The 22,443-nt window shown below is 46.3% G+C and overlaps 5 protein-coding genes across 5 annotated transcripts; 3 read left to right on the top strand and 2 right to left on the bottom strand.

Moving 5' to 3' along the window:
- Nucleotides 1–280: 280 nt before the first annotated feature.
- On the bottom strand, nucleotides 281–2,223 carry PHATRDRAFT_859 (predicted protein; the record flags this gene model as incomplete). Its single annotated transcript, XM_002181829.1, has 2 exons — nucleotides 281–1,632; nucleotides 1,704–2,223. Coding segments are annotated over 2 exons (1,872 nt in total), but the record flags the coding sequence as incomplete, so codon positions are not given.
- Nucleotides 2,224–4,894: 2,671 nt separating this feature from the next.
- On the bottom strand, nucleotides 4,895–7,758 carry PHATRDRAFT_37845 (predicted protein; the record flags this gene model as incomplete). The annotated part of the gene is made up of 4 exons (XM_002181828.1): nucleotides 4,895–5,483; nucleotides 5,532–5,763; nucleotides 5,986–6,747; nucleotides 6,804–7,758. 4 exons carry the CDS (start codon nucleotides 7,756–7,758, stop codon nucleotides 4,895–4,897), a joined length of 2,538 nt encoding a protein of 845 aa, XP_002181864.1.
- Nucleotides 7,759–9,666: 1,908 nt separating this feature from the next.
- PHATRDRAFT_37844 (predicted protein) lies at nucleotides 9,667–13,524 on the top strand (the record flags this gene model as incomplete). The annotated part of the gene is made up of 1 exon (XM_002181989.1): nucleotides 9,667–13,524. One exon carries the CDS (start codon nucleotides 9,667–9,669, stop codon nucleotides 13,522–13,524), a length of 3,858 nt encoding a protein of 1,285 aa, XP_002182025.1.
- A 505-nt stretch (nucleotides 13,525–14,029) lies between these two features.
- Nucleotides 14,030–15,769, top strand: PHATRDRAFT_37843 (predicted protein; the record flags this gene model as incomplete). The annotated part of the gene is made up of 1 exon (XM_002181988.1): nucleotides 14,030–15,769. The coding sequence occupies one exon, from the start codon at nucleotides 14,030–14,032 to the stop codon at nucleotides 15,767–15,769; it is 1,740 nt and encodes a 579-aa protein (XP_002182024.1).
- Nucleotides 15,770–17,153: 1,384 nt separating this feature from the next.
- PHATRDRAFT_47592 (predicted protein) lies at nucleotides 17,154–18,353 on the top strand (the record flags this gene model as incomplete). The annotated part of the gene is made up of 2 exons (XM_002181987.1): nucleotides 17,154–17,195; nucleotides 17,226–18,353. 2 exons carry the CDS (start codon nucleotides 17,154–17,156, stop codon nucleotides 18,351–18,353), a joined length of 1,170 nt encoding a protein of 389 aa, XP_002182023.1.
- Between the last annotated feature and the right edge of the window lie 4,090 nt (nucleotides 18,354–22,443).

Genomic DNA, 22,443 nt, shown 5'->3' with positions numbered 1-22,443 from the left:
CATCAAGTTTCAGGTTGATGTGAATCTTAGGCAAGTCCAAGAGCCTCACACTCGACGTTCGCTCGTTCACCGTCGAAAAGAAAGATCCGTCTGCTTGATGGCCACGATGGTGATCTACAGGATGATCTTCCGCAATACTCGGCTCGGACTCGCGAGGCATAGAAAAGTCCTTTTTTCCCGCACTTTCGCCATAAATGTCATCGTAAGTCGAAACAAAAGGCCTTCGCTTGAGTTCACGGAGACTGGATCGCTGAGATACCTGCATACCCGTCGCGGTATTGAACAACAGTCTGAGCTTGTGTAGGACACCCTCGAGCGTCCGTACGTATCGAGCCGTCTGACGGTGTTTACTGTTGATTGAATAAGAAATTCCGTTATCTTTGATAATGTAGCCAATCCCAAAGCCATCATGGACAACGGGGCCAAACCCGAAGAGCTTCAGGGCCGGATTACCACAGTTTGACGTGGATAAAATGGTGTGATTCAGTAGTCGCCATGCTTCGCTGTGAAAAAACTCAGGGATGGGCAAATTCTGATGCGCGGCCAGTGACCTGAGCGCAAACAAGTGGCGATCAACACCTTTGCCCTGCGCCGCCTCTTTGACAAGCCGCGAATGTTCCTGTGTTGCTTCGCGTAAAGCCTCGAGTCGCTGAGCCGGAGAAGCCGCCTTGTCCGTCCACAGCTCACAGAGCTTCTTGACTTGCGGAGTGGCACTGCGGACAGCCTCGGTCCTCCCGTGGAAGTAAGACTTGGTCAAGACCGGCTCGTATCCACAAACAAGTCGGCCGTACATCTCGTAATAGGCGAGATGGATGCTCATTTGTACAAACGAATCAGGCGACAATTTGTTCGCCACAATCAGCGACTTCCCGTAAGTTTGAGACTCGAGGACGTGGGTATCGCACGACCATATTTGATCACAAAGGGCCGTTTCCGCGTAGTGAATTCGTTCTAAGGCAAACGTAGATAGATTGAAGAGTAGCTTCTTCGGAAAGACATCAAGTAACGGTCGTCCATGTACATCCGTTGTATTGGCGGCACGCTCCACTTGGGCTTCCACCACATGAGGCACTCGACCTTTCCCGTAAATAAGTGCTGTAATTGACTCGGCGAAAATAACAACTGTCTCCGCAAATACATCCGACACAAAACGTAGCGCTGTGTGGCCATCTATCACAGAGTGCTCAAAATTGACCCCGGCGCTACCATCCTTACAGACAATAAGCTGTAACTTGTCGTACCATCGGTTCAAACAACTTCCCTCTTGGTAACCATCGATTGTATCGGGTAGAACGTTGGTTCCGTGGAGCATGTTTCCAGCCAGAGCGTGGTCGGAGGATGAGGTAAAGTCGTCCAGGACGAGGACAAAGAGTGCCGAATCAATCAAATGGAGGGCAGCGCAATTGACCGGATCCAAACAGAGCTCGTCGCGGACTGTGGACCATTCCGATCGGGGTAAAGAGGTCAAAACCCCGAGTGCCGTTTTGCTGGCTTCTTCCGGATCCGTTTTGGCAGCGTGCAAGCGGATGGCCGTTAAAATATCAAGAATGTCGGCTTCGTCCACTGCCACGTGGCCTGATTCAGGCCAGAGTGCCGGAAAATAGTAAAATTGTTTCTGACACAAGACGACGACTGTCAAAACGAGTAGCAAAGTCAGGTGCAGTTACCTAAGTCACAAACGTAGTTTGCCTTGTCGTACGTACCGTGGGTGCTATCGTTATAGACCGTGACTTGATCGCAAACTTGCTTGCCTCCGGGCTGACGGGCCGATCCGAACAGGACCTTGAATTGATCCATGCACAAGGGTTTGCCTCGAAAAATATCGGGCGTGAGAGTTTCGTGGCGGAGGAGACTAGCGAGCTTGACCGAGGCAAAGGTAAGACTAGCGGCCCGTCGGAGCTGATCCTTGGCAATTTTGGGATCAGGGCTTTGCTCCAGTACGAAAAATGGATTCAAATTTAGCACGACGGATTCATCCGGAGCTAGATAGGATTCGTTCCAAAATTCTTCAATATAGCTTCCGCGGGTTCCGTGTTCAATACCCTCCTGTTCGTATTCTAGGAGGGCTTGCTGTAGTTTGGGACCCACCCCTTGCAGAAAGTCGTCACAGAGTCGTCGCGTCTCGGTCTGTTGCTCAGGCGTCTGTAGCGCCGCCACATAGCTGGGAAACTTGGTTATAGTTTCTTCGAGCGACGGAATGGGCAAACGCGGCAAGTTTGGTTGTTGCGCGTAGGTGATGTTCTTTGTCGCCACCGACGAGGAAGTGGAGGTCGTCGACGAAACACCATTGGCGGAATCGCCGCCACTACTGACGGCGGTGCCGAATGAGTGCACGTGCGGACTCATTGTCGCAGCATACGGTACAGAAGTCGTGATGCCGTTAGGCGTCGTGGTGGCGACGGATGTAGTGCCCGACATGGGACGTATCCGGCGAACGCGTGTGGCGGTGTGACCGGTTTACGCAAGCTCTGTTTGTGGCAAGCGGATTGCTTGGGTTGTCAAGATGCTGCCGGATTCAATGATGCTACAATGGGTAATCAACTGCGATGACACTTCTTGTCCACAATGTTCTCCGTAATTTGAATTTGGATTGTATTGTAAAGATTCCGAGGTTTTCACAGGTTGCGGATCTCGATCGATCTTGAAATAGAAAGACGGGCGCTGGGCCTTCCAATTCTGACGTTCGTATGACGTGGCGTCTTTGATTGATTAGTCGACGTATATCTCACTGACATTTATTTTTTACAAGCAAGAACAAGGTGTCGTGTCCATATCCACCGCGACGGTCCGCGGAAGTGCGGGCGGAGACTTCCATTACGAAGGTTCGCTCTGGTTTGACTAATAAAAGTATGCTATGCCTAGAACAATTGTTGGCCTGTTAGTGCCCTACGAGATGCTCTTTTCCAATCGGTGATTACCAACCAGAAGTGGGAAAAGAGCTCCCGCAGTATTTCTTAGAGTAGTTATCCTTTACATGTTACTAGAACCAACGAGTGGCTTCCATAGTTGCACAGACAAAGGAAAGTAGCGACGGATGACACACGCACCGTCTGCGTCATCTGGTGACATGCCGAAGTGTCTCTTGTACTACACACACAATTCTAACACTCCTCTTCATCCGTAGCCACGTGCCCGGATTAACCAAACATAAACCCACCGACCAGCGTGCAAACGTTTCAATCGTTTGTGCCTTGGTAAGCGTGTCTGCAAAGTTGTTGACCCCACCCATCTTGATAGGGTGACATATTCCGGCGGCCGCGGCTTCGCGCGTCTTGTGATACGCGATCGCAACGTGTTTTTTCTTCAATAGACTTTCCGATATTGTGGCGTTTTGGATTACTCCAAGGTTATCCCCACAAATCATACTCGCATGTTCGACCTTTACACCCAGGCATCGAAGCATGTAACGTACTGCAATCAACTCCTCGACGGCGGTTTTCATTCCACAGAATTCGGCACCGTATGTCAACGTTTCAATAGCTCCCTGTCGCTTACTTGTGTAAAACACAGGGGTACGCCCGACGAAAATCAAAAGACCCGTTATGGAACGCCTCGAGACCTTGTCGTGGGCGTGGTCTGAGTCGACAAACACGGTTATTTCGATTTCGTTGATCAGTGGCTTGGGAAGGTTAGCATCGATTTCTTCAAAAGCTCCAGGATACTGATCGCCAAGTTCTTTCGTGAAATCTCGGGACAACAAATCTTCTCCGCCTTCATAGATGGGATCTTGGGAGTCTACAACAATTCGCCAATTTGGTCGCTTTTTTAGAAATCCAAAAACCCTCAAAAGTCGCTCCAAATGTCCCTTTCGAGGGCACGCAGTGAAGCGTGAAAGAGAAGATGTCGCGTGTGCGACGTCAATCCGTCCAATAGTCATGACCCAAACTAGGATTCCAATCAACATTTGGTACTTTCAATGCTCATCGTCGCTCAACAAAGGTGTAGAATCCAATTCCGGGTGGTTGCCTGTCTCAGACGGACATGAGTATTTTTTCAAACTACCAAAAATATTTTCTACTTGCTTGATTGCTTTGACAAGATACTTTTTGCATCCAATGCACCACCGGCCTTTTCAATCTTTCTTTCCGTATAATAACAATGCTGCCTACAAGATTGCTGCCAAATTCGGGTCCTGCCTTGCATATACCTTCTTGTTTGTGTAGGCATTTACATAAGCATTTGCCACGTCTCCGCAAAGTTGCTTCAGGTTGGCCTTGTGCGCAATTACATGGAGTAACTTCACACTAATGCCTTTGACCGTCAAAAAGTAAATGTCGTGATCCAATGCATTGACAAGGTGACCGCCAGCAACTAGTCTGGCCTTGCAACAAAGATCTTGCTTGACATCAAACACAGTCATGAGGGTAGTCTTCTGAAATTTGTTACCCGGCAAAAAATTGCTTGGCTTGAATTCAAAGCACTCCAAATCAATGAGACTTGTGATTTCAAGTTTGATCGCGTCTTGCCAAAGGGAATTACCATTGGACTTGTCCAACTCAATTGCGTCTCAAACACTTCTTGGAACTCTGACGCCATATTTCAAAATAGGCTTAATAGAGTAGATCTTCTTCTTACATTTTTGAACGCGTCTAACCAAATAGACGTCGTTGTTTTTGTCTAGATGAAAATTGTACAGCCTAGCGACTCTTCGTACTGCTCGTTGCAGATCGCGAAGTGTCTTCTTTGCCCAGTCTAGTGTTTGGTCTCCTCTCATTGTTGACCTACTAACGCCCCCCATGCTCACGATGTATTCCGCAGTCATCTTGGGGTGATCCTCTTTCATGTCTCGAAGTTCCTCCCAAGTTGTCTGCTCGGTAGCCCAAGTTACCTTCAGCTTGAGTCGACCGTCCATCCAATTGTGTCCGACGATTTTTGTGACATGGGCTCCGCCAACTCATGAAGCCGCGGACTCATTTGTGTCAAGGTAGTCGTTGATCTCGCTTGTCATCTCGACCTCCGCGTCGTTGTTCAGCGGGTCGAAAGACTGAAGTGCTGAATCGTCGCCATGGTCCCAGGCAATTCCAACGAAACAACCAGGGAGAAAATTAGGAGCTGGGTACTTGGCCATCGGTTCATAGTACCAAACGGGTTCCCAGAATCGGAATCGAAACATGGAAATATCAGGTGTGTGACCGTACATTTTTTCCATTGGGGTGCGAAAATTTAAATCCTTGTGAGCCGAATGATTCAAACAGTCGACAATAAATTGTTGGCAAAAACACCAAAATGTGAGCGGTGTTTTTCCATATCGCAAAGTGAGAATAGTTCGTTTTTTCACATCTTGAATTTTGCGTTCGGCTTGGTTTTGGTTTTGATTGTTCGGAACGGACTTGATCTGTCGAGTTACATTTTCCCGACTAGTCTTAGTCCACTTTTTACCGATTTGCGTTCTAGCATTGTCGGTTAATAGAACATTAGGTGCTCCCACATTCCGTAAAAAATCTTGATACGCTCCGTGCGACTGCGACTCCTTTCTCATACCTCTAAGATAAGTATAGTTAGATTCATGGCAAGAGAAAATCTGCACACACAGAAACCCTTCAATAGACTCGACGGACGAGAAGAATGTATCCGAATCAGTGCGACCCTCGATTTGACGAGGATGCAAAGCATGAATACGAGACTTGCGATGCTGACGCGGAGCTTCTCGTTTATCCATTTCGACCGGGGCAGCACATAGTTGCGTCATCGCCAGGAGAGTCTTCGATAAAGTAAACTCCGGGCAGTTTCCAAGCCGTTCGGCCCACGGAGCCCGCTCAGGAACTATAGCAACCGGCGTGCATCGAATAGGATGGATGCTAGATCTAACTAGCCTTCGAGGACTTAACCAGTGAATTTCCAAGTTCTCTAGCTCCTTTTCGGTCGGTTTGCATAGGTAAAACGAAAGCGTTTTCTCGTCGACAAAGTCCAATGCAATGGAAATTCCGTCGACTTCAATGCTTTGAAGCCCTCCATCTCAGAGGGTCGTGTCCGAAACAATGACACCGTGTTTTCGTAACTCGTGTGTGTTAAACAACGACTCCGTCTGGGTGCTTCGTTCATCGTATCCCACGTTACCGGCACCAATTAGGATTGTTCCTCCTTTAGAATGATTGTACACAGCCACCGCGTTAACCAGTGGCAGACTGCATCTGCCCATCCCTGCTAAAGCTCCGCCTAGCTGGGCTTCTACACCAATCACCTTTTCCAGAACTGTCCATACGTCCCCGCCAACAATATCGCACTCAGTCCCTGGGTCTAGGATAGCTCTTGGTTTCTCGTTGCCTACGCGTCCGTGGCGGGAGATAGGGCTTCGACGAGACTTGGCACGCTTGTGCTTCCGCTTCGACGGATTCTTCTGCTTTTTCGCCCGTTCTTTCTTCACAGGTGCAGTAGAATCTTCGTCTTGACCGGACTCAATTTCGACATCGTCATACTCATCAACTTCGACGTGGTCGTCCGGATCCTTCAAACTGATCCGGATAGAGGAGTCAGGCGTGCCGGATGTCTTCGTTTCCGTTCGACGGACAACACCAGTGATTCGCCTCCCCTTGCCTCTCTTGCCCTTCTTGGACAAGGAACCCCCCTTGCCTTGGGTGTTGCGGGTCTTGACGGATTCGTCGGAACTATCATTGTCGTGCTCTCTTTTCGACGGAGTTTTACCTTTCCCGTCATACTCAGTGCTTGCCAGTTCGTCCGATCGAAGAATGCGCCCTTCGGAGTTCAAACTCCTCTCCACTTGATTAGATTCTTGCGAGCACTTGCCGGCTTGACCAGGTTAAGTATAGAGTTTGGAATCGAAGGAATTTTCCCACTTGACGGACCTCCACCGTTCGACTTGCCGCCCTCGTTCGACTTGAAGCGTCTAGCTTTCTTGGCCGACATCGTGGAGTCCTTCATGAGGACTTGCTCGCGCATACGAATGCGCGCAACACATTCATTGAAATCCGCAGTTGAATCACCTTCCAACTGCTGTTTGACCACATCGTAGTCTTTGTCAATGATCTTGTCGAGAAACTGACGTCGTTTCGTATCCGCCGTGTAGCCCTCACCGTTTTCTTTGAGCTTCTGGCTGAATCTCTTGAAATGGTTGACAAAGGTTCCGGCTGGGGTTGCATTGTCAAGCAGTAGCGCATCCAGCTTGCTACGATACTTGTCAATGATCGTCCGACCGGTATCCGACATACCATACCATTCCTTGATAGCCATCCACTCGGCGTATCCGTTCTGGTCCTTCACGCCTTCCATGATATGCATTGCGGCACCATCCACAAGAGCAATCACAAACATTTGATAGAGCTCATTGTTTCTGGCGGCATCGAAATCATTTCCGACTTCCGGAGGACCGTTGAGAAGTTTACGATAAACGGTGATTCCGAGAGCCGCTGCGGTTTTCGTCGACCAGTCTTCGAAATCTTCCAGATCACCTGAAAACTTTGAGATCATGTTAATACTCGCTTTCATCGTTCCGTGGCGAGGGTCGAGTCCAGCAGCCGGGTTCGGAGCATTCGCTCCAACATTCTGATGGTTAGATGACAACACGAGGTTGATATCTCCCATCGTCGTATCGGGACCGATTTCCTTACCGCTGCTGAGGTACTCAGCCACACGCTTCAGTTTGTATCGCTTTGCCAGCGTCCCAACTTGGTCTCCCAACACTTGCGTGAACGCGGGAAGGTCCAACGACGCGATGGTAGTCCGATCGGTGATACCGGCTTCAGCAAACAAAGCTGCTTCGGCATCCGACGAACCGACGAGATTAATGATCAAAGGTTCCATGTTTCTGCGGAATGAACAAAGTTCGTCTCATAAGCTAATAAAAGTATGCTATGCCTAGAACAATTGTTGGCCTGTTAGTGCCCTACGAGATGCTCTTTTCCAATTGGTGATTACCCACCAGAAGTGGGAAAAGAGCTCCCGCAGTATTTCTTAGAGTAGTTATCCTTTACATGTTACTAGAACCAATGAGTGGCTTCCATAGTTGCACAGACAAAGGAAAGTAGCAACGGATGACACACGCACCGTCTGCGTCATCTGGTGACATGCCAAAGTGTCTCTTGTACTACACACACAATTCTAACATGACAGTGAAATACACTTTTTTATAGACACCCTTTTCTGCGTGACTGCGAAACAAAGCTATCGTCCTTGTGTGTTTCCTTACACAAGTACATTTCCCACTTTGCATGCAGCCATGTCTCACCTTTGTGCGATGGTTGGTCCGGAGGAGGCCGTCGCCGGCGATACGCGGCGTATGGCACGCCGGCTACGAACACGCCCGTGAAGCCGAACTCCTCGCCGAGCGCCTGTAATCCCTCTGGGCCGAGCGGCAGCGATTGGACCACGAAATAAAGTGCTACCAACGTGACTACGAAAGCGTTACCGGAGAAGTATACAAAATTGAACCGCAAACGGGAGTTGTGCCCCGATGACGAAGTAGTGCTAGAGAGTCGTCTTTGGACTATCAACTAGGGGCAATTTCCTTGGGGATGTGCATTTTTTTCCGCAGTTGCCTCGTTAATCCGCGGAGACGCACTTTGAAGGCATCGCATTATACCTTGGTCGGCATCGACTGTCAACCACGTACCAAGTTGCGCTGTTAGACCTGAAATACACCAAATGGATACTAATCATATAATGCGAGTCGGGAGAAATCTTGTTGCCTACAATCGACGACTTAACGTCCTCATCACACTCAGAATGCGCGTATCGCATCCTCAAATGTGGTCACACCCCGGTGGCTCAGCGCGGCGGAAGCCTTTTATCATAAAGCTGAAAAAGGGAAAAGGAAAACAAAGGTTCTTTGGAGAGACATTAAGCATCGAATGGCCGTTCGAGTCCGTGGCGTTCGCTGTGCTGTCCACTTGAGGGATACGACCCTTGTTGTAACGGTTTGCCAAAGAATCGGATACAAAGGACAGTCCCGCGTGCGTGTCGCTTGCCGCACGTTCAAAATTCCACACGCGTAGTGCCGTCCTTGTACAGGATGATTTGAATCTTGTCGTACCATTGGTTTAAGTATCTTCACTGGTGGCATCCCTTTATGCTTGCTAGTATATTGGTAAGATGCAATAAGTCATCTTGGTATGATGCAATATGTCACGGGGAACATGCTGGCTGCTATTGGCTCCAAAGTCATTCGTAACAAAAGCCAAAAGGAACTAATCGATGATGTAAATTACCGAGGAGTTGGCTGGATCTTCGCAAGGCGCGTGGTAATCACCGCGGCATATTCGAACCTGGACAGTCGCAAAGTCTCTTTCCTGCATTCACCATGTCGAATTCAACTGTCAGTGAGAAGAACAGTCCCAATCAAAAATTATAAAGTTTGACAGGCACCACTAGCTAAAGCTACTGTAGATGGATTAATATAATATACTCTTATTGACGGATTTGTCAATACTATTTTGTTATTATTTTTATGACACTATTTTTTTCGAATGTCATACCTCCTCAAGAGAGCCTCGCCAATGTAATAAATGAAGATACGCAAGGCGGTGTTTTAGCGGACATATCTGCTGTAAGTACGATAGGTCTTACGTTCAGGTCTTGGGCTCTTCACAGACCGACGAAACAAGCAGTACTTGGACGTACGGCTGATGCGTCCAAGAAACCTTTCTCGCATCTGATCATTCTACGTCGGATTAATCGTCCACAACAATCGAAAGCAGCAGCGTCTTTGCATTCATGTCGCTATCTTCGACAGGTCAGTACTCTTATGCTGTACGTACTGAGAAAGGAGTTCGCTATCTCAGTAACGAGGATGAGATCAAAGACTTGGTCCGAAAATCAATTCAGCGCGCGAAGAAAACGTCCTGCTTACTGTCACCGGAACGTGTAAGTCTTCCAGATAGTCCGGGGAAAAGGAGTGTTCTTTCCTCACTAGATAGAGTCGAAACACAAAGGCGGGCATCAGAGTCTTGTCCACGTGAAAACCTGATGGCGCCGGGAATGAATTCTGATGGAGATAAATCAGAGACTGCTAGTCGCATCCAACCTCCATCATCCCCGCTATCACCTTCGTACGTGGTAAAGACCGAGTCTGGTGACCAGATCATGATGTCAAAGGAACAAATGAATCGATACGTTAGATCTTCCATTCAAAGAGCCAAGGAAAGCGCCGCTACGCAGCAGAAGAAGACAATGTCAAAAAAGAATTCTGTCTGGCCGAAAGTTCGATGTTCCAACACGTCGGACTCACCCAAAACAACGAATCACTTTTCCTTTTCTGATTATGGAGAACTAGCTTTGGATGATCGGAGTACACCAGCATCTTGTCCTCCGATGAAACCGGCGAAAATCATTCCCAAGAACTCGTGTTCACCATTCACTGCCAATGAAGCACTCATTTCACCATTTACTAGCAGCAAATCATTTGTTAGCAAGACTCAGCAGCTGGAGGTTTCTCGTCCATTCTTTACTCCGCCCGATGACAGACACAATAGACAAGAGCATAGCGAAAAGTACGATAAAAGGCAACGCCATTCTCTGATGGAAGATGAATCCAGCAGCACGTTATGGGTCAATCCTCTCCCTCGATTCTCGTGGTCTTCCTTAGACAATAGCCAGGAAGGGGAGGAAGAATGCTCACTTGCTTCACCTATGATCGAATCCAAGCTACCGATTGTTATTGGTGAATCAAAGTCGAATTTGCACCATTCATGTGTCAACTCAGCTAAAGCAACAAAGAGTGGTATAGAAATCGGCGGCGAAAAGAAGTGCAGTGCATTGAACAATGCTTCAAATTCTCAAGATCCAATTTACCAAGCAAATAACAGGATAATGAATTCTGATATTGAGCGGAAAATTTCAGCGAAGATAACCATAATAAAAGATGGCTTGTTTTCGGACGTCCTGTTGCAGGCACAGGAGGGTGATGTGTCGACAGAAACCGCTTCTGCGAGCAGCCTGACGTCCAAAAGCTCGCGCAACAAGCTTATGAGAGACCGATACACTTTGAAAGTAGCTGAGGATCCTGAAGTTGCCAACATGACACTCGAATCTACGAACGGAAACTCCAGCCCAATTCCATCGAACCTTGCAAATGAGATGAAATTAAATTCGGCTGGAAAGGCGGCGTCACCGAGTTCTCGTAGTCCAGATCCCAAAGCAATGCAGTCACCAAGTTTGCCAAATTCTATCGAAGATAAATCTAAGGCTGAGAGTGGCCGCGCATCAACATCACCTCGAAAACTTCGACTCCAAGCGATGATGGCCGCTCGACGGGCAGCTCTTTGTAAATCTCCTCCAAAAGAGAAAATCGATGTGAACACCAAGTCTGAAGAATTCACTTTATGCGATAGCAAAAATGCTATACCTGGTTGTTCAACCTCTCCTATTTACGTGACGGAAGTCGATCTTATCAATAGTCACACACAATCCCGACAACGCAGGAGCCAGATAAATGTTACAAAAATTTCGACACAGCCGGAAAGGTCCGCAACACACAATCACTTGCCTGAGCAACTGCCTACCCTCCTTTTACTGAAAGATGAAAAGAATTCAAGTGAATACTTGACCATGTCGAGTCACGCAAGTAAGGATGAACAGATAAAGGATCCAGTAATTGACCGTTCTTCTTATTCCAATGAAATCACGCCACCTACGACTTCGGATTTAGGTAAATACCATCAGCTGGTACACACATCATCTGATAAAAAGAAACATTCGACTCAGCCATGCGCTGAAAACGCAGAATTTACAATGGAAGAGTGCGATGTCGATCACTCGCCGCTTCCAATGAGAATACGGGAAGACCTGGACTCACCTTCGAACGGCAGTAAGGTGGACAAGCCCGATCAATCCGACGAGAAAGAAGATCAGAAAACCCTTCCCTCTATTCCTGTAGATGAAATTGCGGCAACATCAACACAAATGACGACTGAGAGCAGACCGGTCGATTGGCATACCAAAGACGACCGACCGTTCGTTGAGAATGAAGGAAAGACAGAAAGTGCTAGATCTCACTCACCGGACGTGTTCGACGGTTTACTGTTAACAAGCAGTGACGACAATGTAAATTCAATTCCAACACAACTTCAATCCCTAGATTCCAAATTGCCGCCGAAAGGAGTGCCGGCATTAATCCAAGAAACGGATTGTGAATCGATGCCAACCATTGCCGAGCCAAATGAATTCGAAATCGGACACAGAAAACTGGACAAGGTTGAAGCTTCCGTAGTTTTACATTTCACTGATGCAAACGAAAAGAGTCAGGTGATTGCGCCTCGAGAAAGTAGTGTCCTTCCGATATCGAATGGCGAAAACGAAACCTCAATGGAGCAACCATCCGGACTTATGGAGCATAGCAATTCCATCACAAAGCCTTGTGCAGTCTTGAAGCCCGTCGATGTGGCTATAGTCAGTAGTCCATGCGTAGAGAGCTCTAGTCGGCAAACTGTTGCGACAACTATTGAAGACCAGAGTGGCCCTTGGACTCGGACCGATTTCGGCAATAGGCCCCAGTCGGAGCAGCCTACGACACCAAAGTGGTCACACAACCGGCAACGAACTGTTGTTGGAGAAAAGTGCGACACTAGATACAAAGATTTAAGTCCGGACATTGACATCTCGCTAACGCTGAGTGATGGGGGTCTCGCCGAGGCAGCAAAAGTGGAAATGATGCGAAGCCGACCTGCCTCTGGCTCTGTTTCCATAGCAAACTCTCCGTTTGCGCAGAGCGATGATGAGTCTCTAGAGGCTAATCAAGACAGGCGTATTTCCCACACGCCGAAGCGAAAACGCGCAATTAAGCGGCATTTACCCCTTCATCACACGACTTTCAGACACTCAGTTCAGGTTGATTCTCCAGCGCAAACTCTTCGCCGGAGCAATCGTTGTCGAAACGCTGGTAGGTCGTCTCGAAAGATTAAGAAGTACGCCAAACCTCGCCATGACGAAGGCGATGACCCATCGGAAGTGATTGTAACCGATGAGCTATTGTTAGCAATCGCTGCATGGAAAGGAGTCAAACTTACTGCAGGCGATTTTAATAAGATTCTTGAATCCCAATCGGTTAGCGGCTCTGTTGCCACAAGGGAGACTATCAACCGCACCAAAGGTCATTCAGTTTCATTTTCTCCTCACGCCATTGCGGCATCTAAAATGCAGATTTCGAGCCAGCATGATGAAAAGGATCGGCGTTCCAAGTTCTGTGTAGATTTCATGGATATCTTGGATCTGGGTCCGGATGAGTTGACCGACGAAGCAGGTAGTTTTGTGGATGATGAGTCATCGAAACTGTTCTCGAGATCGAATCTAGCTTGTTCTATGGTCTTGGAAAACACAACAAACTCTAGCTTCGAAGAGACCGACGAAGACAGCAGAATAAGTTTCAAGGAGAAGAACATATTCGACTCACTAGCCGACAAATTAAATACTATAATGGAGGGCAGAGACAGCGAATCGGACATGGAACGATCAAAAGAATTTAATCTACGATCCTTTTCATTCTCAAGAGGAGATCAAAGTGACACAGAAGACCACACAAGTCGATCTTTCAGTGAAGCTGAGGAAATCAGGCAGGGTTGGTTCAAAATGGGATGAAAGGTCAAGTTTTCGAATCTTCACAACGAAAAAGCAGAGGTATTGTCAAAGACATTGTTTCATTGACTGTAAGCTGCTTACGAGAGCGGAAACATTTCTTACAGTTCGTTGTAACTGTATATCAAGTTTTGACTGTGAAGTGACTGTGAGTTATGTATTACATTACCTATTACTTTTGCTAGTAGCTCTTGACGTCCGGGATTCTCGACCGAAGGAGGTGTTGCCCAGGACAATGACAGTTAATGACGTTAAATTTAAACACGTAGAACCCCACGATAATTTTGTACTTCGAAATTCGCTGTTCGAAAGTCAAAATCCTCAACCACGGTAGTGCTTCCTCCTTCAAATCAATTTGTTTGAAAGCTCCTGGCATGAATACATTCTTTCGACAACGGATCTTCCTCTTCATCTGGAGACCTTGCTTATGATGACCTCTGCTTACTCTAGGAAGTCGTACGATAAACTTCGAAAAGAGAAGAATCCATCAAATACATACCATTCCAGAATGGATGGGTTACCGCAAGGCCAGTCGGCCCCGACAACTCCAAGCTCCAAGTCGATGAGCAAGCAGACCCTGGCTCAGTCCAAAACGGGCTACGGTCGCCAGGGCCTCTCCCGAGGACCGACTATGATGGTGCCCCGTCCACAGCGTTCGCGCTTTGCCGACCCACCTCGGAGGCATTGTCAACCAGGTAGAGCCTCTCGAAACGGTGTGGCGTCTATTAAACAGGTCTCGTTTTGCAACGAAAGCATTGGAGTATCCCAGCTAACGCAAGATTCTACGAGCACGACGCCTCCTTCCTTTGGAGGATATCCTCCTTTTCAGCAAAGCTGGGCGTCTTCCTGCAACACGGCACAGCAAGAGCGGTCCGTGTCTTCCTATACGTACTCCAGCAGTGCTTCGGTAACTGCAGGGCAAGGGAGGCCCAGCTTATGTCCCGAATCATCGAAGAGCCTTCATCAGTCGTCATTGGTCTCTGTAGCGTGTTCAGAGAAGTCAAAGGGACTGTCGAGCGCTTCCCGTGCCGCCTGTAATCGTAATATGCTGCGGTCTATGCTCAAGCCCACATTTGCCATGAGCCGTGCGCTTGTTCAACGCCCCGCCCTGCTTCCAATTCCTCACCAGCGTTCTCTCTCAACACAAGCAAGCATTGCCAGTGCTCGACAAATTTTGACACCATCTGACAAATCAAATCATGCAAAGGTCGGACCGCATATCGTTGCTCACGGCCAGTCTGTTATCAAGAAGACTAGCTTAGATGACGACGAAAAGCGCACTCCGAACATCGGAGTCTCTCTCGATACACATCGACTTATCAAGTCGATTGTTTTCGAAGAATTCAAATCACACTTTTCGGAACGTGCCTTGCAAGTCGATGAGAAAGAGAATAGCATTGCTAAAAAATTGCTTGAAATGCGCACAATAGCGGAATCGTACGCCGTTGCCACCATACAGCACGGTGAGCGTGTCAAATACCTCGACCAGAAGACCCAGGAAGTAGACGAGAAACTTTCAAAGGTCTCAAATATGCTTGGAAAGGCCAACGAAGCTCTTTCAACCGTCACTGACATCGCCGAATCAGCAATTATCAAGGTTGAGCTAGCTAGGGATACGATTGTGGCTTCGGCCTTACCCTTTGTGAAGAACGCCGTCTTCCAAATGGCCGAAAGCCTTTTTCAGCGCAACCGAACTTCCTCCCTGACTAATACGAGTCTATCGTCCCTTTCTCAATCCCAAGAATCAGCTTTTGTTGAAGAAGAGAATCCCGAGAATCGCGTACCTCCCCCAAACAAAATCACAAGGGGCAATGGCGTGCTCATTTCGAAGCACAAGCGCAAGCAGCCCGATCCCAAGGTACTCGCGAAGGGAGCTAAAAAGCACCGCAAATGGCCAAGTCTACCAGCGCGTAAGACCTCGACTGCGACAAAGATATGTGCCAATGAAGTTGCTTGCTCTCCGTTCAAGCCACTCGACTTCGTCACTGTAGAAAATTGCAAAGACGGCCATCCTGTTACACCCTGCGGCAAAGGAAAGATTGGCCACATGAGCTGGTGGGATGTAAATTCGGACGAAGAAGAGCTTCATTGGGGCAGCACTTCCACCAGTCCACTGTGCGTGTCAAAGACTGCCACCAAAAGCGGATGCAAGCGTCGTTGTGCTGACCGATCTAATAGTAAAAAGCATCGCAGCGCCTTCGGCAGTCGCAACACCGAAATTTTGAACGACATAGACGGCTTTCTCTAACGCTCATCCTAAGAATAACTGATTGTTTCCTTTGCTGTTGTTTATGTGCTCCTACGGCTTTGCTTAAAATAAGACGATCGCCTTCCTGCAATCAACCGAGAGAGACAGAGTATCACATAGGACAGAGGTGCTTGAAAGTATATTCATTTACAGAAGTGTACTGGTAGGTCGGAAAACTGCACCATACTACTCCCGACCTCCCTCCTTTAGAGAGAAAAAATTTTCAGGTGACCGCCAGAATAGCCAGACTACCGTGTTTACTGTTTATGAACTCAGCTGGACGGACTGAAACAATAGGCTGCGGTGCATCGGTGACTTTCGCTAAAGATAGGGTTTAAATCTCCTCCATAAAAGCGATTGCAAATACTTCGGTGTAAATACAATATTTCCTCGACGCTGCGGTAAATTCCACCATCGGAGTGGTCCTTTTCGTTAGTTTTCGAATAACAATCGCCTTGCTCCTTTCGAAATTCACGACTATTTCGAAAGCTTTGAAAATCGCAAGACAGCTGAAATTCGATCACTTACCGTTAGTACCGTTGAAAAATGCATTGTAGGAAATCAGGTCGTCTTTCCATGTATACAGATGGTATTGCTGCTGAGTTCAAAGCCTTATCATGTTGATGAATAAAACTGATTCCAAAGATTGCGACTATATTTATGCCGTTGTACTTTCCGCCTCACTACAAAAGATTTCCTCCCCTGTTGATATCTTTGTGGTGTGTTCCATTTTTGAGAAATTGACAGTGAGACAGTAGCTCACCATTCGTCGTTCTGGTTGTGTCAGACGAACATCTACCAGTACTTCTGACGACAAATTGAAAGGGTGGAATGCGAGCATAATAGGGCGTATGTATTAGTATTTAAACATAGGTGCCCCTGAGGGTAATATTCAAACTATTGGTAAATAACGGCAAACAGCTTTTGAAAGACATTGATACTTATTTCATGTGCTTACTTTGTGTTGAAGCCGTAACCCAGTAAAACGAAGTATTCATCAAGATTTCAGTCATACCAAAATAGTCTAGAGGGAGTATAATGTAACTGTAAGTTGTATTTACGCTTTACAGTATTTCAAAATCAAATAAACGGGCAAGCCGGACAAGTTCATCCAAGTAAGGGTATTAGACTCGTGTCAATCGGCAACGTCTTCCTCCATATCGAAATTTTATTTTGGGGAAGGGATGATTGCAAGGAGAAATTCAAAAGAACACAAAAAAATCGTGAAAAAAGGGAACCGCTTCAATTCTCATTCCACTGGTGAACCTTCACCATGGACGAGACTGCGTACAATAGAAAACCAGCTTCAAACGAAACGACGTCCTAATCCGTAAATAGAGCAAAGTTGCCGGTAGCTCACGTGCTTCCACAGTCACGGTTAAAAATGCCGATCAATCAGAAATACTTCAACGCCTCACTGTTGCTGGTATGTTCAACTGTATGTACCCTGTTCCAGTTTCGTATTCTCTATCAAATGGGCAGAAGGGCAGTCTTCCCCGGATCCAACTCAGGCGATGAAGGACAGCAAGATCTGGAGTCGTGGCAGTTGCGTCCAAAATCACTTCGCACCGTGATTGTGCCAGAGTCACCGACTAGGACGTGCGCCATCAATCTCTACGGGTTGCCAAGAGCCTTTGAATCCCTTGCTTTACCGACACTCATAAAGAACGTGATTCGTCCCAATGCTATCAATGGTTGCGACTACTTTGTGCACTACTATTACTTGACAGAAGAAATGCCGGGGCGGTCCGGCGAAGGAGGTCGCATAAATCCAAATGAGGTAGTGAAGTTGAAGCAAGCAGTTCAAGAGTTCTCTCCAAAGTCAGTTATTCAATTTCGCTACGATAAGGAACAGGCCTTTTGGGATCAATATCAACCGCTTATTGACAAAATCCGAGCAAGCAACGATACGGATGGAAAATTCTTATACTTTCCGTGGCGCAGCCCATCGTATGTATACCCAATCACTACTGATAACATTGTTAAGATGTGGCACAGCATTCAGTCAGCGTGGAGTTTAATGACGCTGTACGAGACTCTGACAACCCGAAAATTTGACAGAGTTGCGATGCTACGCTTGGATGTCGTCTACATTACACCAATCAACGTATTTCAAGTGAATCGACGAGAGGTTGGCAAGAATGAAAAAGTGGCCTTAATACCTGGCTTTGGACGTCATCCCGTCAGCGATCGTTTGATTATTGGACCACGAGAGGCGATCGAAATTTGGGCGTCGCAGCGATTTGATCGTCTCGAGGAGCACGTGAAGTTCGTACACGAGAAGCATCCGGGCTGGGGTATGCATTCCGAAATGTTTCTCCATTGGACAATCTTCCCGGCCATTCGAGACACTGGGACGAGCATCGTGGAAGACGACAGTTTGTGCTTTTTTCGGGCGCGCGCCGACGAGTCGGTATGGGTTAGTGATTGTGGTGGGAAACCGGAGTATGCCAAAACCTCCATTTTGAAGAATCTTGGTGGGGACAAAGTTGAAGTATTGGAATCGGTACTCGGACGGAAATGCCGAGGCGAAGCTCAGAATCTTTCTTGGTCCTTTGTAGCCCTGGGCTGTCCAGCAGGGTAGACAGGGTGAGCACAAAGGATCTGGAAAAGGCGAGGAGGAAGGCCAGCCGCCGTAAAAGACCTTTGCTTTGCATAGACAGACCGCCACAAAGGTGATGTTTCTCTATCAGGGATGGCGGAAGTAGTACAAAGGGTATGGTCAGAACGAATAAAGGCAAGGGCAAAAGCATGGAATGGGCTCTCTCAATGCATTTAATATTGTTCGCGCAACTGCTCGCGAGTACCGTCTCTTATCATAAGCGAACAAGGTAAGGATTTGGTCCTAAAAATTAGATACTTGGGAAACGACAAACTACCTACGTTGCATAGCCAAACTTAAGAACTAGAAAATGATTTACAGTTAGTGTACTCATTCTATTTATGTTATTGCAATCAAACGCCTACTACAAGATGATACTTATTAACAAATTTAGGTGACGGGAGCTCATATATTGGCAGTATAATATAGGAATTCATGTTTCGTCATATGCGAATAACTTTTTGTTATGACCCAAGCGACGGATGAACCTAACCAAGAAAAGACAGGTGTCACAGTACATTACATTAATCAGAATCAATACACAAGGGAACCTCTTTCGAGAAAAGGTTCACGTAAGCAGCATTTACATCGAAAGCCGGGATAGCAAGGATCTCCCTTCATGGGATTACGTGAGACTAGCAATAAACAATTCTAAAATTGGATCTCAGCATATTCATTTTCATACGTCAAGTTCCGTGGATTTAGTATGGTTTCCAACGAGCAGGAAACAGTATAGATTATACACGAAACTAAACTTGAATCTAGCAATTGAATTCACTCAAACGTTAGATTGTTTTAAACGCCCTAGTAAGTGGTGCAATACTCCTGCTAAGACAACACAGGAATTGCGTTTGTTCAGGCATTTGATTGCACAGTTAGGATGGCCTTATGACATAGACTAACTGCAAATACGGTATGCAAGGTTGTCTGTCTGTGCGCATCAGAATATGACTGTATGGCTCGCAAACTTCTTTTAGGCCATGTCTCGTTGATGGACCGTGATTTGTCTTCATGAACGTCAACTTGTTTTCGCTGATTAACTGTTAGAGAGCAAAAAAAGGGTACTCTCAGTTACGTTGATTTAACAAACAAGATGAGAGGGAACATGCACCACGACAAAGCGTAAAAAGTCAATTTAGTTGCCCAGCATGGAGATTTTCCATTGACAAATTAAGAGCATATCAATGCCTCTCCTTTCAGACAAGTAATATTGAATGCATTGCTGACAAATGAGTGGTCTGGCTAAACATGGGCAAATGGCTACCTTTTCAATTTCCATCTCAGGAACAGCAGTGTTACATAGTACAAACAATGTACATACAAAAGACAGGAATAACGCAATGTCAACAATACCTGGTAAATGCAAGTGGACATTATTACAAACAACCTGCAATACACCTAAGCAGGCTTAGGGACTGTAAAACTCAGCTCACTTTAACATTCCCCACAGGTTAGACAGCAGATATGAGGACCTATGCCAATGCAATATTTGGATCAATGAATTTCTAAAACAAAGAGAGGAAGATGATTCCACTACTAGTCCATGAGAATTGGTCCATTCATACAAATGAAAGACCTCTTACCATGTGACAGATAATCTTATTTCCACATAGAGTAATATCTCTCTAGGTATAAAGCCCACACAGAATTACTTGGTGAGTAACCATCCTGCTTGTCACTCTCCTTGTAGTTTGTGGGACTGTGTCCTATTCTCCATCCTTGAGTTCAACTCCTGTTGCTTCCGATACGGGACAACTCTGACCATACCGCGTATACATCGGGTTGTACAATAAGGCCAACATAAAGGAAACAATCCCACCACAATTACCACCTTGACTCACACTTCCATAGACAGTGTTAGGCATCTCTTGTCCCAGAGGCATGTCGCCTTGGTGTATATTGTGACAAGCAGCCTGATACTGGCTTCTCGTTAAATGGGACAGCTCTGATGCATTTCCAAACCATGTTGCAATTAAGATCATATTGAATGGGTAAAAAATCATCAAGTCAAAAATCTCTTTTATTGGTTTTTGGACTCCAGTTTATTCTAAATTTAGAGTAGAACTGAAACCTGTAGTTCTGTCACAGTATAGTACCATGCAACATGTCTCCTAGTGATATCCGTCCTCTAGACGTCAACACGGTGAATGGCGGTTGGAGTGTTCATAAGGGAGACGAGTCGTATGGAAGTTAACTCGGTCTTATTGCATGAAATCCCTAGATACAATGATGTATTGTGCGTTGGAGAGAACACGACTGAACATGTCGTGTTCTGACTGTGGCAACGGAGTGGGACTGACAATACTTATTGCCTGACTAACAGATGTAAATAGATGCGCTCCATTTCCCGCGGCATGCAATTTATGAAAGGTATTTCCGTTTCCACTGTAAGTATATGTGAGCGCGCGTCATGATATAAGGATACTATGACGGAAGAAAGATATTTGTGTACATTTGAGTTTATTCCTCAGGTTTTGTAGTATCTTGGCAAATTGGAGGAGCAACAAGAACTAGTTTATAGCACTAATTCTTCAATCATTGTTTTATAAGTTCTTTGATCCGCATTGCCAGTTTACACATAGGTCCTTGTATCTGCTGCCTAACCCAAGGGGAGCGTTGCCAACAAGTAGAATTTTACAGTCCCTAAGTCCCTTAGGACCAGGCTCTGTTCCTAACAGCGCTTCTGTCCATACGGTGTACATTGGTGTATATTGTAACAAGTTCAATTAGACTAAGAACTCTTTGACAAGTTCAAGAGCTGTTTTGCTACTGACATGCTGCTCCCTATTACCTTATCTTCATTCTGGATATTGCCATTTGTGGGTTGTTTTTATATACAAGCAAATTATCTGCACAACATAGAGATGAACTATTGCATCCAAGGTAAGAGCTTTCCCACATATATTGTGTTCTTCACATGATTGACCAGTAATGGACTCTTCTGTACCTACAATATCAACACGGAACCAACTCGGGTGGTAAGACATTCTTTATGGTTAGTAATGTGAAGCCATCTATAAGCTAAAGACAAGAGAAATGGATGCATACTATTGATGGGAATTGAAGAAGTACAAATCAAATTTCTTGTGCAAAGCCATTGAAAAGTTAGTGTGACGTCATGCATGGATCCGAAAATAGAGATATCAGCGGGATTTATGTCGTTTTACTGTTAAAATCATTTTTAGATGTACAGAAATGTAGAGCAATGCTAGATCATGGCATCTTTGGAAAGCTCTATTCAAGACAAATCCAGGTGGTGGGTTCAGTCAGTTATTGACTGAGATTTGCGGTGTGTGGAACAAAAGGTGCAAACAAATTGAAAGTTCACAGTAATCGGGGAGTTACGCTATCTAGAACGGCCCAGTACTGTTCACGTTAGCAAAAACACTGTCGGTGTCAATATCTAGGAAGCAATGTCGCTCGGGTTGGTTGATGTGAAGATGTGTTTGGAATGTGGAATTGGGAACATGGATTGTTTGTTGGCTTTCATTTAACTGACTGTGAGCTAACTGACGAAAGACTTTTTCAGGAAATTTTTCCAGCCACAACCTCTCTTGCAACAAGAAACAGGCTTGGTGGAGCTATGGACCCGATTGTGGTTTGAAAATCACGTAGAAATATACTGGTTCAACTTGTTTCGCCCCTAACCCCACCCAAACTGGTGGGAGGTGAAATCCAGATCACTGTTCCGTCATTTTCAAAGGATTAGTGGCACTCACCAAGCCCCTTTGAATAGAAATATCTTTCTGACCTTTTTCAAGGGATTGAAGCTTAAAGAGGCAGGCTCCGGGACAAGAAGGAGTCCCGGAACGGGAATGGAGTGTTAATTGCCCCAATGGTGTAGGGAAATCCTGGCTTAGGATATAAACGAGCCCGTGACTGCAGATTTTTAGACTCTGTCCACTGCGATGTCTTCTTTCAGTATTAACTGTAAAATCCCTTTCATGTTTTCTGAATGAGTCATAGCGTCGTCCGATAGGACTTCATTTTTTTAGCAAACATACTTCATCATAGGCTTGCATTCCTAACTGTAAAACGCGAAATGACCAATGACCTCGATCGCGGATTCGCT

This window comes from Phaeodactylum tricornutum, chromosome 14, assembly GCF_000150955.2.
Source record: "Phaeodactylum tricornutum CCAP 1055/1 chromosome 14, whole genome shotgun sequence".
In the NCBI taxonomy this organism is placed as follows: domain Eukaryota; phylum Bacillariophyta; class Bacillariophyceae; order Surirellales; family Neidiaceae; genus Phaeodactylum; species Phaeodactylum tricornutum.
Note: the sequence above shows the minus strand (reverse complement) of the source record. Positions and strands in the feature narration are given on the sequence as shown.